The sequence below is a fragment of the Typopeltis vanoorti genome, chromosome 20 (genome assembly GCF_054136105.1).
Source record: "Typopeltis vanoorti isolate ZY-2024b chromosome 20, IOZ_Tvanoo_1.0, whole genome shotgun sequence".
Taxonomy (NCBI): Eukaryota; Metazoa; Arthropoda; class Arachnida; order Uropygi; family Thelyphonidae; genus Typopeltis; species Typopeltis vanoorti.
Window position 1 is genome coordinate 57,667,425 of NC_143568.1, and position 16,347 is coordinate 57,683,771.

Here is a 16,347-nt window from a genome sequence, read left to right on the forward strand (position 1 = left end):
TGTTTTGTGGTCCCACTTGGTATATCCCGCTGTTTTTCTGAGGAACTTCATTTTCTGCTGTTTGAATTCGTTTTTCATCTTTCCTTGTCATGGTCCATGTTTCGCTTCCGTATAGTAGAGTTGGTTTTGACAAGACATTATATAGTCTGATTCTAGCGTGTTTTTGTACCAGGGATGGCTTAAATATATTATTTATTATGCCATTTACTTTGACAAAGTTTGATATTTTAGTGTCTATGTCTTTTTCTTCTTCATATGATAGATCACATTCCGAGTATCTGAAAGTGTTTACTTGTTCTTCTAGTATTTTATTATCTATCACTATTTTACTTCTCATTGGGTTTTCTCCTTTGAATGCAATTATTTTTGTTTTTTCTTTGGATATTGTCATATTATATTGCTTTGAGATATCATTTAATGATTTTAATGATTTTTGTAAGTCATCTTCTGATGTAGCTAATACTATTTGATCATCTGCAAATAGTAGTGTATCTATCTTCATTTGCTGGGTCATTTGGATACCAAATGGGTTATGCTGTTTCCAGATTGTTAATATTTCATTAATATATATATATTGAAAAGCAGAGGTGAGAGGGTACATCCTTGTCGTACTCCTCTTGATATATCTTTCCATTCTGAGGTGTGTTCTAATTTAACTGCTATTTTATTTCCTGTATATATTTCTTGAATAGATTGTAAAAGTTGGTTTGGTATGTTTAAATCGGTTAATATTTTAAACAATTTTTGTCTACTAATTTTGTCCAAGGCCTTTTCATAATCAATAAAGGCCACGTGTGTTTCTTTTTGAAATTCTCTTCTCTTTTCTATTAATAATTTTAAAGTAAAAATTGGATCTATGCAGGATCGGCCTTTTCGGAAACCGTTTTGTTCTTCTAGTAATTTGTTTTCTACAATGCTGCTTAGTTTCTCTTTTAATATTCCTGCATATATTTTATATCCTGTATTCAGCAGGCTAATTCCCCTATAATTATTGCAATTGTCTTTATTTCCTTTTTTATAGATTGGGATGACCAGTGCTTTTTTCCAAGAGTTAGGGGTTTTTCCAGACATCCAAACCATGTTAAAAAATTTCAGAAGTCTTTCATTAAATTTTTCACCTGCATTTTTGTATAGTTCTATATTTATATTGTCTTCTCCTGGCGTTTTCCTATTTTTCATCTTCTTTATTATATTTTTCAGTTCTAACATTGTGATATTTTCTATTAGGTCATTCTTTGTCTTATAAAATTTTAATTCATTGTTCTCATCTGTCCAGAGATTTTGGAAATAGGTCACCCATTTTTCTAAATCTATTGTTTTATTTCTTTATTCATGTATTTTATTACTTTATAGGTTTTGGGTTGTGGCTTAAATAAATCTTTTTCTAGTTCTGTTACAAAATTGTTCCATCTTTCTCTGTTTTTTCCTTACTTCTCGTTTTGCAATTGCACTATTTCTTTTATACTCTATTTCTGCTGCTATTGTTTTGGAATTTAACCATTTCTGGTAACTGTCCTTTTTGGTTTTTATTATACTTTCTATTTCTTTGTTCCAGTCTCGTAGTCCTCTTTTTCTAATCCATTTGTGCTTTATTCCTAAGGTTTCTGTTGCTGCTTTTGTGAGAATTTGTTTCAAATTTTCCCATTCATCTTCTATGTCACTTGATTCATGTGTGGTTTCTGTTTTTAAGTTTGTGCATTTTTGATATTGTAGTCTAACTTGAGGATCCTGTAATGAAGAAATTTTGTAGCTTGGTAACTGTTCTGGTAACTGTACTTTTTTGGTTTTTATTATATTTTCTATTTCTTTGTTCCAGTCTCGTAGTCCTCTTTTTCTAATCCATTTGAGATTATAAATTCGTTTTTTTTTCACTGTTAGGCTTAGAACTTTTCAGACCACCCTCTTATTTGCATTTCAGTTGGAAACCTTTAGCATAAACAGAATGAAAATGAAACATAGATATGTGGTTCTTCATTTCTTTTATTAAATATGTCATAAATGAAATTTAAGACATATTTAATAAAAGACATAAAAAAATAGGTAATAATGAAATCGTAGCAAACATTTCAGGAATAAATGTGAAATATTTAAACTCCTCATCGACAGGTATATCTGAAATTCTATTGTTGCAATTAATGATGTTTTTTTATACGCAGGGATCAACGAGACGGTGAATTAAGAAGAGGAAGAGGTGGATTTCGGGGGTCTAGAGGACGGGGACGTGGTAGAGGTGGATTTGATGTCAGAGGCAAAAGGGAATTTGATAGACAGAGTGGTAGTGATAAGAGGTATTATTATTCAATTTTATTAACTTGCAATATTCATATTTTTTTATTATTCTCTTTCTCTTTCCACTGATGTACTTTATCCATGGGAGAAAGTGTGCGAGTTGGGGGAGGTGCAAATTGCCTTTTCAGAAATTAAAGGTTGAGAGTTACTATTGGATTTTGAGCTTTTCCTAGTTGAAAATTAAGATAAAAAAATGAGCTATTCAGTATACATGAGTCTTCTTTAAAAGTAGAAAAGCATTAATTATTATTATTAAAGAAACCTTGGAAAACTGAAATAATCACAACCTTTGCTTTTACTGATGAAGTATATTAATCCTAGGCATATGGTGTATGTGCACACACAAATTGAAATTCAAATTGAAATTTATGCAAAAATCATGTTTGCATGAATTTCAGAGTAGAGTTTCAGCATTTTCTTCGGTTTCCCATGTAATGCAAATGATATTTTTAGGCTGTATTTGAAACACAAATACAATAAACAGATTATAGTGAAACTTAGTAGATTAAAATCTACCAAGTCCTAGCTAGGAAGCCTAGTTTGTAACTTGGAATGTCTAAGAATTTCTGTTTTCAGTATTTTGGGAAGTCCAACACACCCGTATTTATTACTGTATATTATCACGTATAATGCGAACTAGAAATTTTGTTTGAAAACTAGCCCTAAAATGCCATGTCCATGTATAATGCGATCTGTTTATCTTGTTCCATAACATTATAAATAATACAATACGAATTAACGAAAGAAATATTTATTTTAAAACTTTAAATTCTTCTTCATCTTTTGAGTCATCAAACATTTCATTTATAAATTCATCTGTAGGGATTGCGTCATCAGTGTAGCAGTTGTCGTCATCGTCTTCATGCTCTCCATTTTGTTGCTCATCATCCTCGCTTTCGTATATGACGTGATCTTCGGATCCATCCATTGAATTACTTATTCCACATTTAAGAAAATGAGCATTGAATCATTTCAGATGGTATCGAATCCCATGCTTCTTTAACCCAGCTGGTGACTAGGGTGATCTCAGGCTTCTGAAAATTCCCACCCTTTGTCATCTTCACCAAACCAGATGACATCCATTCTCTCCATTTTTCATGTAAGTGATCTTTAAACAGCTTATTCAAGCTGACATCAAGTGGCTGCAAAATGGAAGTTAGACCACCCAGTATGACTGCTAGGTCTGTACGTAGCTTTTTATTTAAAAACATTATAGGATATTGCCACCACCTGCCTGCTTTTAAGAAACAGGCAGGTGGTGGCAATATCCTGGTATGGGAGATTATTCTGATTGACATCACTGTGTCCTGGCATTCCCATTGAATACATCTTGATAACTAATTCTTCTGGTATCTATATTGGAAAATATTTACTTTCTTCTAAAATAAAATACAAAGGATCGAAATCAAAAGTAACTGTTTTGATAACTTATTTGATAGCAGTATTTTTTCAATCAAATTTTTAAACTTACTATTAATTTTAGGCTTGTGAAAATAATGCAGTAATAACTGCTTTGTTTCAGGAATATTTAGAAAATCTGAGTAGTAAATAAATTTATTTTCATATGATATTTTCCTTTTTTTGATGTCAATATAATTTAGCTATTTTTATGCATTTCCAAAGTGAAATTTTTTTATATTTCCTGTCATCAAATATATATATATAATTTACCATTAACAACAATCAGTAAAATATATCATCTATCATACACGCTGATTCATTTGGTGAATGTGTCTTGGCTTTAGATAATTATTAGCATTAATTAAACTTGGCTATCAGTCAGTTGTAGTAGCTGGAATCGAATGTAAAGAGTAGCATTTTTTATGGACAGCAGAAATAAAAGAGAAGGGGTACATCTATTATCAGATGATTTGTGTCCAGTTAAGAGAGAAACCCATGAAAGCAATAATAGTAATATATTATATAGCAGTGTGTTTGAGACTTGTTTGAAAGGCTAACAGAATGAAATATATGTTTGGGTATTGCTGCAGACCTGGTGGTTCAGCTGGTGGGTACGATGAAATGCATCACCAAATGACAGTGATGTGTACTAATCGAGTGATCATTGAGTGACTTAAATTATCCAAACATTGACTGGGTAGAAGAGAAATCTCACAAGAATGAAGGAGAATTTATTGAACTGTTCAACACTACTTTCTCAAGCAGCATGTGAAAGACAGAACTCTAGGTCAGAATTTTTGCTATGATCATAGCAAAAATTATACATAGTGATGTGCATCAGAAGGGACCTCAGTTAAGAAGGTGAAAGTTTTACCATCTGCTGGTGATAGTGATCATGCTGTGCTGTTCTGGGAAGTCGTTAATTATACAATATTAACAGATGTTCCAGTTAGTATAGGTTACATACTGTACTACAAAGCTGGATAAACTCACGAGAATACTCTGAATGGGAATGATATCAGCAATGCATGAGAAGCTTTGAAAAGATGCTGAAATGAGGTAGGATCTAAATGTATTCATGGAGTTTAAAGAATAAATAAAGTTGGAGAGAAAAAGATATGCAACTTTATTAAGCAAGATATCCATAAGAAGATAATGATGTGGAAATAATATAAGAATAAGGGTTGAGAGGAATTATGAAACATGCAAAGTGTGTAGGCCAGGACAGTTAAGAGTGTTGTGTGGAGAGCTAAATCATACTATGAAAAGAAATTGGCTGTGCAGGCTAAATGTAGTATACAAAAGAATTTTAATCACCTGTGCTACAAGTAAAAGAAAAAATGAATATTGAAGAATTTTTGAATGCAAACAGTACCCTTGTGTCAGAAGCAGATGAGATTATTCAAATAACGAGTGCTCACTTCACGACTCAACCAGCTGTATGTAACATGGTGCACAATGCTACCACTATACTGGATGAAGAGATACTAATGCATATTCAATAGTTGTTGCATAACCTTTATCAACTCAGTATAGTCAGATGGGACATCAGTAAGTGTGCTAAAGGAATGTTCAGATAAAATGGATTAGTCCTTGATATCTTTGTATAACTTGTCTCAATTCAGGAAAGATCCATAGGAATGGAAAGAATAGAGATGATAGTTCTGTTGTACAAGGATGGTGCAAAAACCAATGTTGTCACTTCTGACCTGCCAGAATCTCTTTGAGTGGTAGTAAAGATTTTAGAGAAGTTGGTAAGAACTTCCATACAAGAATGCTTTAACAGAGAAGCTAGGAAGTCATGTTATAGTACTTTACTCATATTTTATAATAATGTTAAGGCTGAGTTCAATAAACGAATGGATAAACTATGATACTGTTAGATTTTGTGATAGGGTATCACATGAAAGGTTGTTGTATAAACTGGAATGTATGGGATTAGAATACAAACCATTGATTTGGATAAGTGGGTGGCTGATAGATAAGTATCAGAAAGTGGTATATAGTGGGTATTCTTCTACCAGATTTAAGATGACTAGTGGTGTACCTCAGCAATGAAACTTGGGACCATTGCTGTTGTTCAATCTGTACATAAATGATGTTGGGAAGGACATGACAGGTTTGCAGTTGTTTGCTGATGATGCAAAGGTAGGTAGGACAATCATGAATGCTACTGATATATATAGTGGTTACAAAATGATTTGAAGAAACTGAAACAATGGGCATATAATGATGGCAGCCAATTCAATGTCAGTAAGGCATAACAGTAAGTTATGCACTTTGGCATGATGAATTTTCCATGTCATTATATTAGTTGAATTATGAGGCTAGGGATCTTGGAGTTATGGTGGATAGGAAACTGAAGTTCAAAGGTCACATTCAAAAAAATTGTAAATAGAACTTTTGCAATATAGAAATGAACATTGATGTGTAAGGATGAGGAAGTAATTTTGCCTATTTGCAAGGTCTTGATTGACTACAGTGGTTTGGAGGGGGTTAAAGAGGTTATGGAATATAGCCTCTTTAATAAGATAAGCATTCAACTTGATCAACTGAACTTGATAGCATATCGTAGCATATCATCTTCAACCGACAGGTTGTAAGTTTTGAATCCCACTTTGGTATGGATGTTTGTGAATGACTAAGTATTATATGATTTGTTTATCATTCAGTATGTGAGACCACCCTGCTTATTTCTGAAGCCTTTAAATTGCATGTTTTCTTGAAAAAAAGTTTCTGGTTTATATCACCTATTACTCACCTATTTTATACTAACATGCGGTAAGTTTTAATCTTGCACCTGTAGAATATGCATAAATTAATATTGACATTACTGATGTTGTGATAACTGATAAGTCCATTTCTTTCTGTACATAGTGTTAGTTTATAGTTCTCTCATTTATTAAAGGCTAAAACACCTATATCTTAACCTTTTACTGGTTTGTAAGTCTATTGCTTTATATTTTATGCTTCCTTCATCTACTGAAGTTTCATGTAATCAGAATGAAACATCTATGCTGGTTTTAAATGTTACAGGTTAAATTTTGTAAATGAACAGGAAATATATTCATCATCATCAAATTCCTGACTTTACCCTTAAGGGGTGTACAGGATATGATAGTACTACATGAAAAATTTACATCATTATTAACTTCCTATCTACAATTTTCCTCCAAATCAGTCTGTTACTTGTCAAGACTCCAACATTAGCAGATCTTATATTTCTGTCGTCTAAGGCACTTTGTACTGTATCAATCCACCTATATCTTGGTCTCCCTCTGAGTCATTTTCCTGCAAACTTGGCAGAGAACACTTGTTTTGCTAATCTTTACTCGCCCATTCTGTTTAAGTGACCATACCACCTGGGATTAACTCTGCTAACGCACTCCCGGATGTCTAATATCCTCGTTTTTAATATGATATTGCCATTGATGCCATCTGTTCATACCTCTAATCTTTCTCAGGACTCTCATATCTGCGGTCTCTAGTCTTTGGTCAAGTGTTTTACTTCTGACCCAGCTCTCAGATCCATAAGTTAAAACCCATTTGAACACTGTCTTGTATACAGCTAATTTAGTGTTCCGACAAATTTCTCTCTTATTCCATATGAATTTATTCATTTGACTTCCTACCATACCAGCTCTGTTGATTCTGTTGTCTATTTCCATATTTAATTTACCATCTTCACTAAAAATCGTGCCTAAGTAGCTGAAATGTTTTACTTCTTCCACAGGTTCCCTGTTCACAACATAGTTGACTTTTTCAACAATTCTACCTATTTTCATTGTCTTTGTCTTTGTCTTTTTAACGTTCACCTTCATACCGTACCTATTACAACAGTTATTCAATTTAGACAGGGAATCTTGCAAACTTGTAGCGGATTTATTCAGAGGTATAACATCGTCCACATAAAGCAAAGAACTGGCATTAACATCTCCAATTCTGATATCATGTTTAATACCACTTTCCTTCATAATGTGATCCATATGGATAATGAATAACAGAGGGGATAATGTACATCCTTGTCTCACGCCAGATTTAACATTAAACCATCTTCCTGTACATCCTTCAATTCTAACTGCTGACTTACAACTCAAATAAAGACTAACTATTGCTTGATATAATGCCCCATCGACACCATATAACTGTAGCTTATTGAATAGCTTCTCTCTCTTGACACCTTGTCATATGCCTTTTCCAGATCGACAAAACTTAAATAGAGATCTTTCTTATATTCCCATGCTTTCTCGACTATTTGTCGTAAAATGAAGATCTGATTATGACAGTGTCTATTTGGCCTGAATCTAGCTTGTTCTTCGCCAGGCTTTTTTTCCACAATTCTTCTCAACCGTTTCTCAAGTATACTTGCATAGATCTTGCCAGGAACACTCAGTAGGGAAATACGTCTGTAATTCTCACATTCAGTTTTATTTCCCTTTTTATATATGGGCACTGTTAGTGCTCTACTCCAATCATTGGGAATTAGTCCCTCTGTCCAGGCTTTCTGACCTATGCAGTGCAGCCACTATAAGACTTTTATACCACCATACTTCAGCATTTCTGGTCGAATATCATCTACTCCTGCTGCCTTTCCACATTTCAACCCTTTGATGGCTTCAAGTATGGACATGTATTCCTGACTGCATCCCTGGTCAGTGTTTTTTACCACTGTGCTATCATCACCGCTTGTTTCATTTAGCAGTTTTTCAAAGTAATTACTCCATACTTCAAGGATATCTTTTTCTCCCGTTTTCATGTCACCTTTATCATCTCTAATTCCTTTTACAGCACTCTTTCCTCCATTTCTAAGCTTCTTCAACAACCTCCAGAATATCTTACCACCTTTTTGATATTTATTTTCTATGTTCTTGCCAAAGTCCTCCCATGATTGTTTAGCTAGTTTTACAGTGTTTCACTTTCTTACATTTGTCTTTGTATTCTCTAAAAGCAAAAGCTGATTTATTTGCCAGAAACTTTTGAAATGCTTTCTTCTTTTCCTTCGCTGCCTTTTTAACTTCTTGTGTCCACCAGGGAGTCCTAATTTTTCTATCCTTGCAGACAACCTCACCACATGCCTCCCTGGCTGAATCAATCAGGGTTTTCTTCAAGGCTTGCCACTGAATCTCCAAGGTTTGGTTCCTGTTCTCAAACTCTTTCATTTTTTCTTCAATAATCTTTGTGTATGTTAGTCTATAGTTCACATCTGAGAGCTGCTCAACTTTTATTTGCTTTAAAATGTTTTTACAAGTTATTCTTTTCAATATGAAATGCAGTTTTATCCTGCTCAAGACTAAATAGTGATCACTTCCAATTTCAAATCCTCTGTACACTCTGGTGTCCTGCACCAGGGAAAAAACATCTCTGTCGACAATAACATAGTCAATGAGACTTTTCTTATTTCTTGCCTCTTCTCTCCATGTGAATTTGTGCACATTTTTATGTTGGAACATGGTGTTAGTAATAACCAGTCCATGTCCTGAGCAGAAATCCAACAGGTATTTGCCATTATTATTAGCTTTGCTCTTTTCTCCAAATTTTCCCAAAATATTTTTGTATTTCTGTCAATCATTTCCTACTCTGCTGTTCAGTTCCCTAACAAGGACCAACTTTTCTTTTTTCATTGTGTCAGTTGCTTTTTCTAATGCGTCAAAAAATTCCTCCACTTCTACCTTCTGTGGGATCATAGGCACAAATGAGTCTCATTGTTCAGTTCCCCATTCTCATATTTGCCCACATCACTCTACTTGAGACTGCCTGTCATTCAAGAAGATTAGCCTCGTATTTTGTGTTGAATATGGCTACTCCTTCTTTTCCTTGATTGTCTTTGCCTGAATATAACATTTTTGTATTTATTGCTCAGAATGATCTCACTAGTTTTTGTCTTTTTTGTTTCAGTCACCCCTATTATGTCGATCTGGTACTTAATTCCTCAGCTAGCTCCATTTCTTTCCCATTCGGGCTTCTTATGTTGATAGTGCCGATCTTTAACTCTGGTGATGTTGTGGTGGGGTGTGTTTTCAGATTTGTTCCAGTAGCTGACTTTTTGCTGTTCTCCCTGGTTCCCTGACGAAAACAACGGGGGCCTTGTTTAACAGGACAACGCCCCAGCTGGCATGAAATTTTGTCATGTTGTGCCGTCATTTTTTATTTTGGTTTAACCAATAAAAATACAATTTGTTCGGCCTAATCCCAAATTGCTAGCCTATCCTTGTTCGTTCAGTATCCAGGTAGATACCCAACAGGGTGCACCACGAGAAGGTGAGGATTGGACATTAGGTCAGAAGCCCTGGTCGGTTCTCCACATTCCTTTAAAGGCTATGTGTAGGTCTCCTCTCAGTTGTACAGCTTTGACCCAAGGAGTTGTCATTTACTTACAAGGACATTTAAGAATTAGCATACTATGGTTGGAAGCACTATTGTGCTGAATGTTTAATTGAAAGAGAGAAAAGTAAGAAACCAAATTCCTTTATGTAATTTTTATGAGGTACCTTTGTTATTATGATATTAGAGAACACAGCCTATCATACCACTCCTTTAATTTATTCCTGCTTGCATCCTCATTGCTCTTTGAGGCATTGCATTTCATATCCATACAAAAAACTTCTTGCTGCTCTTATACATCTTTCTTTTGTAGCTTTCAGAGATGACCTCTTGTTCTACCATATGAAGAAATCTCCTTGGTCTCATCAATCTAAATGGCTATCATCCCTCCCCTCTCACCTTCTGTCCACCAAATATCTGCATATTAGATGTCCTGAATCTATCTTCATGACAAGTAGTATAATATTTTTGTTATCCACCTTTCCACAGTTAATTAATCTCCTTTAAATCCTAGTGACCATAGATCTGATCAAGGCCTTTGTATGATGGAACTATTACCTTCTTACCTCTGCTTGAGAATACAACAAAATACAACAAAACCCTGATGCACTCGTGTGTTGGTGGAAAATTTAAAGGAGAGGAAGCTATCCACCATGATATGCAACAAATAACAAGAGAAAAAGCTAGCAAATCACTGAGATGTTGGAGATAGACAAGAGGATAGCAGTTAAAGCAGGTCTCAATGAAATTACATGGTGATATGCTCTGGAAATGTTGAGTTTATCCAAACCTTTCCACAATTTTGGTCCATTGGTGGAAGAAATAGGCTAAGAGATCTGCTAAAGATGTAAAGTGGCAGCCCTCAATGGTAGGAATTTGACAGTGATGGATTATTATTATTATTTGCAATCCCCCGGGAGTCAAGGACTCATCGAGGGAGGCTATAAATCACCCAAACCAACTATCATACCTCACCTTAAATTCATTCACACTAGATGTGCTCACTACCCCTAAGGGAAAACTATTCCACTCATTCACTGCTCTCTGGGAGAAAAACCTCTTACCCCTTTCTTGACTGCAAATAAATTTAACTTCCATGGATGCCCCATGTTCTCTCTCCACCTTCCGTATGTCGAAAACTTTCATCAGTTGATATCCTATGAACACCCATTCAAAAGTTTATAGACTTCTATCACATTACCCCTCTTTCTCCTGTTAACCAAATTCTGCAATCCACATACCTGCAATCTGTCCTCATAATCCAGATATAATCTTTGTAACTCTTCTATGCACTCTTTTCACATCTTTTTTATCCCTTGTAACCCTGGAGACCACATCTGTGTGCAGTAATCCAGGTATGGTCTTATCAAAGCCTTATAAAGAGGCAAAATGACTTCCTTATCCTTACATGTCAAGGTTTGCTTCACCATTGCAATTATCCTCCGAGTTGTATTTGCAACTTTTGCTATTTGACCTTTGAACTTTAAATTCTAAAGTTCTAAACTGAACTTTAGAATTTAAAACTGAAGAGGCAAGATCCCTTGCCTCTTCAGTTTCTTGCAGCAAAACCTCGCTAATATAATATGCTGCTGGAACTCTAATTACGCCAAAGTGCATAACTTTACACTTACTAAAATTGACAGCCATTTTCGTTTGCCCAAATTTCCAGTCTATTCAAATCATTTTGTAATTGCTGAATATCAGTAACATTGCTGATTATCCTGGCTATCTTTGCATCATTGGCAAACAATTGCGCATCTGATGTTATTAATTATAGTAAGAACTCTTTAATGTTATTTAAAATAAAGTTAAAAAAAAGCCTCGTACATGAAGCTAACCTGAATATACTATATTATTTCTACTTGCAGTATAGAATTGTCGTAACCATAGACTCTTCACCAGTTCTGGCTTGGTTTGCTGAGTGGGTAGCATATCTGCTCTCCAACAAACCACAGTGGACATTGATGCTTGTGATTGTCTATAGGTGGAAGATTAATTTCACTGTCCAGTTGTGAGACCTCCACCTCACGTATTGGAAGCCTGACGTGGCTTGAAAAAGTGCCATGTTTAGTCTCTAGAACATGATTTTTGGACTCTAAAAAATAAATATAAAAATACAAAAAATATAAAATTAATAAATAGAAAAAGTCCTTTGCACCCATGGCAGAAATGTACTATAAGAGAGGGGAGCCATATAATAAAAAAAAATCACTTTCATTTCACTTTCAAGGAAAACATGACTCCACATTTCAGCAATGTTTGTTTATTTAAGCATCAGTTACCATCTTATGCAGAGTATCTCTGCTTTTGTTTCCTCTAAGAAACACTTGAATGCTGCTCAAATGAGGATTGTTATTGTCATTAATTTTGAGACACAGAAGAAAAGTTCTTTAGTAGCAACTATTGAAGGAGCCATCCTCATTTGTGATATATTAAAACCCGTAATGGTGATAAGAGCCAGTATTTTTGTTAATACATTCTGATTTTTTTACACCAGCTCCAGTAAGCCATACACTAATATAATTATTCCTTCTCATATTTAATCATATGAGTTTTTCATCCATGAGCCAGACTTTTCTGCATATGGTATATGCATAAAGTACTGTCTAATCACAGTACTTTACATGAACTAGGGGTGGGCATTTTTGGACATCTCCTTCCTGTACATTCATTTTTAAACATAGAAAAGTGAAAGAGATGATTGATCTTAGTTTGAAGATTTGCAATCAAATTGGATTTTAAAAAATTTCTGGGTTCAGAAATACTCTGTTGATAAAAGTCATGAAGTGAAAACATCACAGGATACTATAGTGAATGGGTTTTTCGTTAAATCATTTTTTCCTTTGGATGCATGTGTGTGTCGGGGGGTATATATACCATATGACATTGGTTTTTTGCTAGGTAGACAGTACTATATTTCATCCCATCTCACACTAGTGAATTCATTCACTACCACAGATAAATTATACTGCTGAGATTTTTAGTAAAATTCTATACTGTAGCATCAGTGCAACGAGAAAGTGCGTTATAACTGTTCCTTGGTCCTCTGAGTTCGCTATAGTGAAAGTTGATTGTAATGTTAAATAAATGAACTAATAGGAGAAGCTTGCTATTGATTAAAAAAAGCAATCACTTTGCTGTGTAAATGGTAGGCCTTTTATTAGTATTCTGAACCTGTGGTTCATGTAGCTCCTTGAGTTTAATTAATGAAAAAAAGCTACTGTTTTTATTTTTATAAGTAAATAGTTTTTTTTTTTTTTTTCACTCTAAGTTTATTGTAAAATACATTTGCCTCATTGCTGGTGGGGTGCTTAATTTTCTGGATATGTAATAGACTATTATTTGGAATAATCAACATATTCTTTGGAATTGTCTCCCACCATATTTTTTTCACCGAGCATAATGAGTTATGAACTCTCACTCTTTAGGAAATGCACCAACAGTTTATTTCTTTCTCCATAAACACCCGCACATGGCACTGTTGTGTTATATGTTTGGGGCCATTATGTAAAAATGCATAATGGTCTACTCAACATGTACAATATTGAGCGGATGTTGATAGTAATCTGTATCTTTGTATTATATATCATTGCATATTCTCTTGAAATGTGTGAAAGAGTTGGCCATATCCTCAACCCTTATTGTTTAATGAGAATATTGTGATTAAGATGATTCCATAAGAATGGAATGTGTCTTTGCTATCTTCATTGGAAGTGACATCTGCATTTATTATTCAAAGATTGAATAGATTTTCTAATACTAGATTACACGATTTAAGTTAATAGGTGTTATCATTTGTATTGTAGATCAACATAGGTTTACACAAGGAAAATGTTGCTTTAGTATACTGCTTGCATTATATGGGGTTGGGGAGGAGCAAAGAATATGTGGGAAAAGGATAATCATACATTGTAATTTTTTAATTTATGATGGTGTTTGACAAATTGGTATGGCAAATTGGTTTATTATTACTTCTAAGCCTTCTGTGAAATATGACCTCATCACAGAAGGTCGAACATTTGCTGACCACAATACCTTGTCTTGGAGACATTTAGTGTTGAAGCACTCTCCATCCATTCTAGTAAAACATTCTGCTCATTCACCAACTGCCATTTAAAATATTTCAGTTTCACTTCTTACTCACGTGATCTTTGTAGTTTCCAGGGATGACTGCTTGTTTACCCATTATCCTATGTAATAGTTCCACTGTATCTATCTGATAAGTCTTCTCTCACCAACTTATATAGCTCAGTCATATCACCTCTCCTCATTAATCTCTCTCATACCCATCATTCCAGAATCCTGAGACAGTCTTTAGTTATTCACCTTTGCACTCCCTCCAGTGTTTCTTTAGCACAGTATAGTGAGGTGACTAGACCTGTGCACATCAATGAAGCCAGATTAGTACTTTATACAGTGCAACTACCACCTTATCCATACAAGTCAGGGTTCTTTGCATTATAGCATTTTTTCCAAGTGACCCTTACAACTTTCATGATGTGTTCCTTGATCTTGGTGAATGGTTTGCTATCCACCAGGATATTAAGATTCCTCACCTTACTCCAATATGATAATCTCATTCCATGTTCTTTCTGTCACTCATTGGAAGCGTGCAAATTTTCACAATATGTTGTTACTAACATGTGCTGCTTTTGTTAGTGTGAGAAAGCTATTATGCAAAAGTGCTATTATTTCATGCTTCTAGTATTATATAATTTTGTTCATGGAGCTATGACAGCACTACTTAACTGACTTTATACTACCTTCCTATTAACAATTTTCTTCCAAATTAATGTTTTTTTTTTTTTTTTTGTTTTTTTTTTATGGCCAATATTTTCAAATCTTCAGGCTTTTTAAGACCGCTAACTACATCAGCGTCTACTTTGGTCTTCGACTAGGTCTTCTTACCTTTAACTAGTCCCTCCCTGATGATCATTGTAGCTACCACCCTATGGCATCACTTTGTACTCCTTATAAACCTTTCTTTTAGGGTTACACGGTGATCAGCATTCATTTCAAAAATTTTATGGAATTTACATAATAAATACAAGAATGTTTATCCCTGTTATTGTAAAAATAGAATTTAGCTTGATGTAAAAATTTATTTTTTATTTTATTTTATTTTATTTTTTTTATTTTTTTTCACCAGAGGACACGTCAGTAGAATAACATGTGATCAAATCATTGTTTCTCTAGCTTACAGTTAATGATGTAACTTGCTTGTTCTGTATACTTATGTACGCTCCAGATGATCTTCATGTGAAGATCAAAACGTCGGGATAATAAAAGTTTTTTTAACACGGTTGTAAATTCCATAAAATTTTTAAAATGAGTATTCCTTATAAACTTTTTGAATTATCCTTTCTAGGATTTCTTCCAAAAAACAGAAGCTACCTTACCCAATGAACAGGCTGGGTTAAGACCTAGCAGAAACTGCTGCAACAAGGTTCTCTCCCTTTTAAACCCTTTTGGTATCCAGCTCACATAGAAACTGGATAACAAAAGGGTTTTAAAATAGGTATTGTCTTCATAGACATATCAGCTTATGACACTATATAGAAGAAAGGCTTACTATATAAAACAGCTAAAATAATAAACTGTCAGAGAACTTAAACTATTAGAACAAATGATCTATAGGAAAATAAAAGATTCATCTGAATTCACAAAAACGCAGAAAATTTATTCTACAGAATGGACTGTGAAAAGGATCTGCTCTTGGTACAGCTCTCTTCAATCTGTACACAAGTGATATCACTCCAGCAGCCAGTCGAAAGTTAATTGTGCTGATGACATAGCAATTGCAACCCATACTAGTACCTTCCAAGTCGTTTTGGAAACACAACATTGTGTGTGTGTGGGGGGGTGAAGCTAAAGATATCTGCAAGTAATAACATCACAAAGTAATAAGCTCACAAGTACAACTTGGAGTTGAAATGCTTCAGATCTTGAAGCTTGATATTTTGAGTTTTGTACTGACTGCAAGGCTTGTTGTATGAGTCAGATAAGTGGGGGAGTGTTAATCATCAGCTGAACCGTGTTTAGGTTTTGAAGGAAGTGAGAGGTCCTTTTATGTATAAAAGGAAGAGGGTGGATGAAACAGAAAAAAGACCTGAGGAACATTTGCATTAATAGGAAAATCTGAAGCAAGAACATCCTCCACTATTAAACACAGCAAACAACTTGATTTCAATAAAAGAATGATTTCAACAGTAGGTTTTTATTGTCTATTGGTTATCAAGGAGATCTGTGGATCTTGACTACTAGAATCCATATTGGTAGTCACTGATTAGTTGACAGTTCCATAAATATAGAAATTTACCATTGATGGCCTAGCAC

The 16,347-nt window shown here is 34.4% G+C and overlaps 1 protein-coding gene across 3 annotated transcripts in view; it reads left to right on the forward strand.

The window, feature by feature from the left end:
• The window catches only part of LOC150095463 (intracellular hyaluronan-binding protein 4-like), a 127,610-nt gene that overhangs the window by 53,236 nt on the left and 58,027 nt on the right, over nucleotides 1-16,347 (forward strand). For all 3 annotated transcript variants that reach the window (XM_090409786.1, XM_090409787.1, XM_090409788.1), the window contains exon 3: nucleotides 2,157-2,288. In XM_090409786.1, coding sequence (XP_090265912.1) covers nucleotides 2,157-2,288 — 132 coding nt within the window. The remainder of the gene's footprint in view (nucleotides 1-2,156; nucleotides 2,289-16,347) is intronic.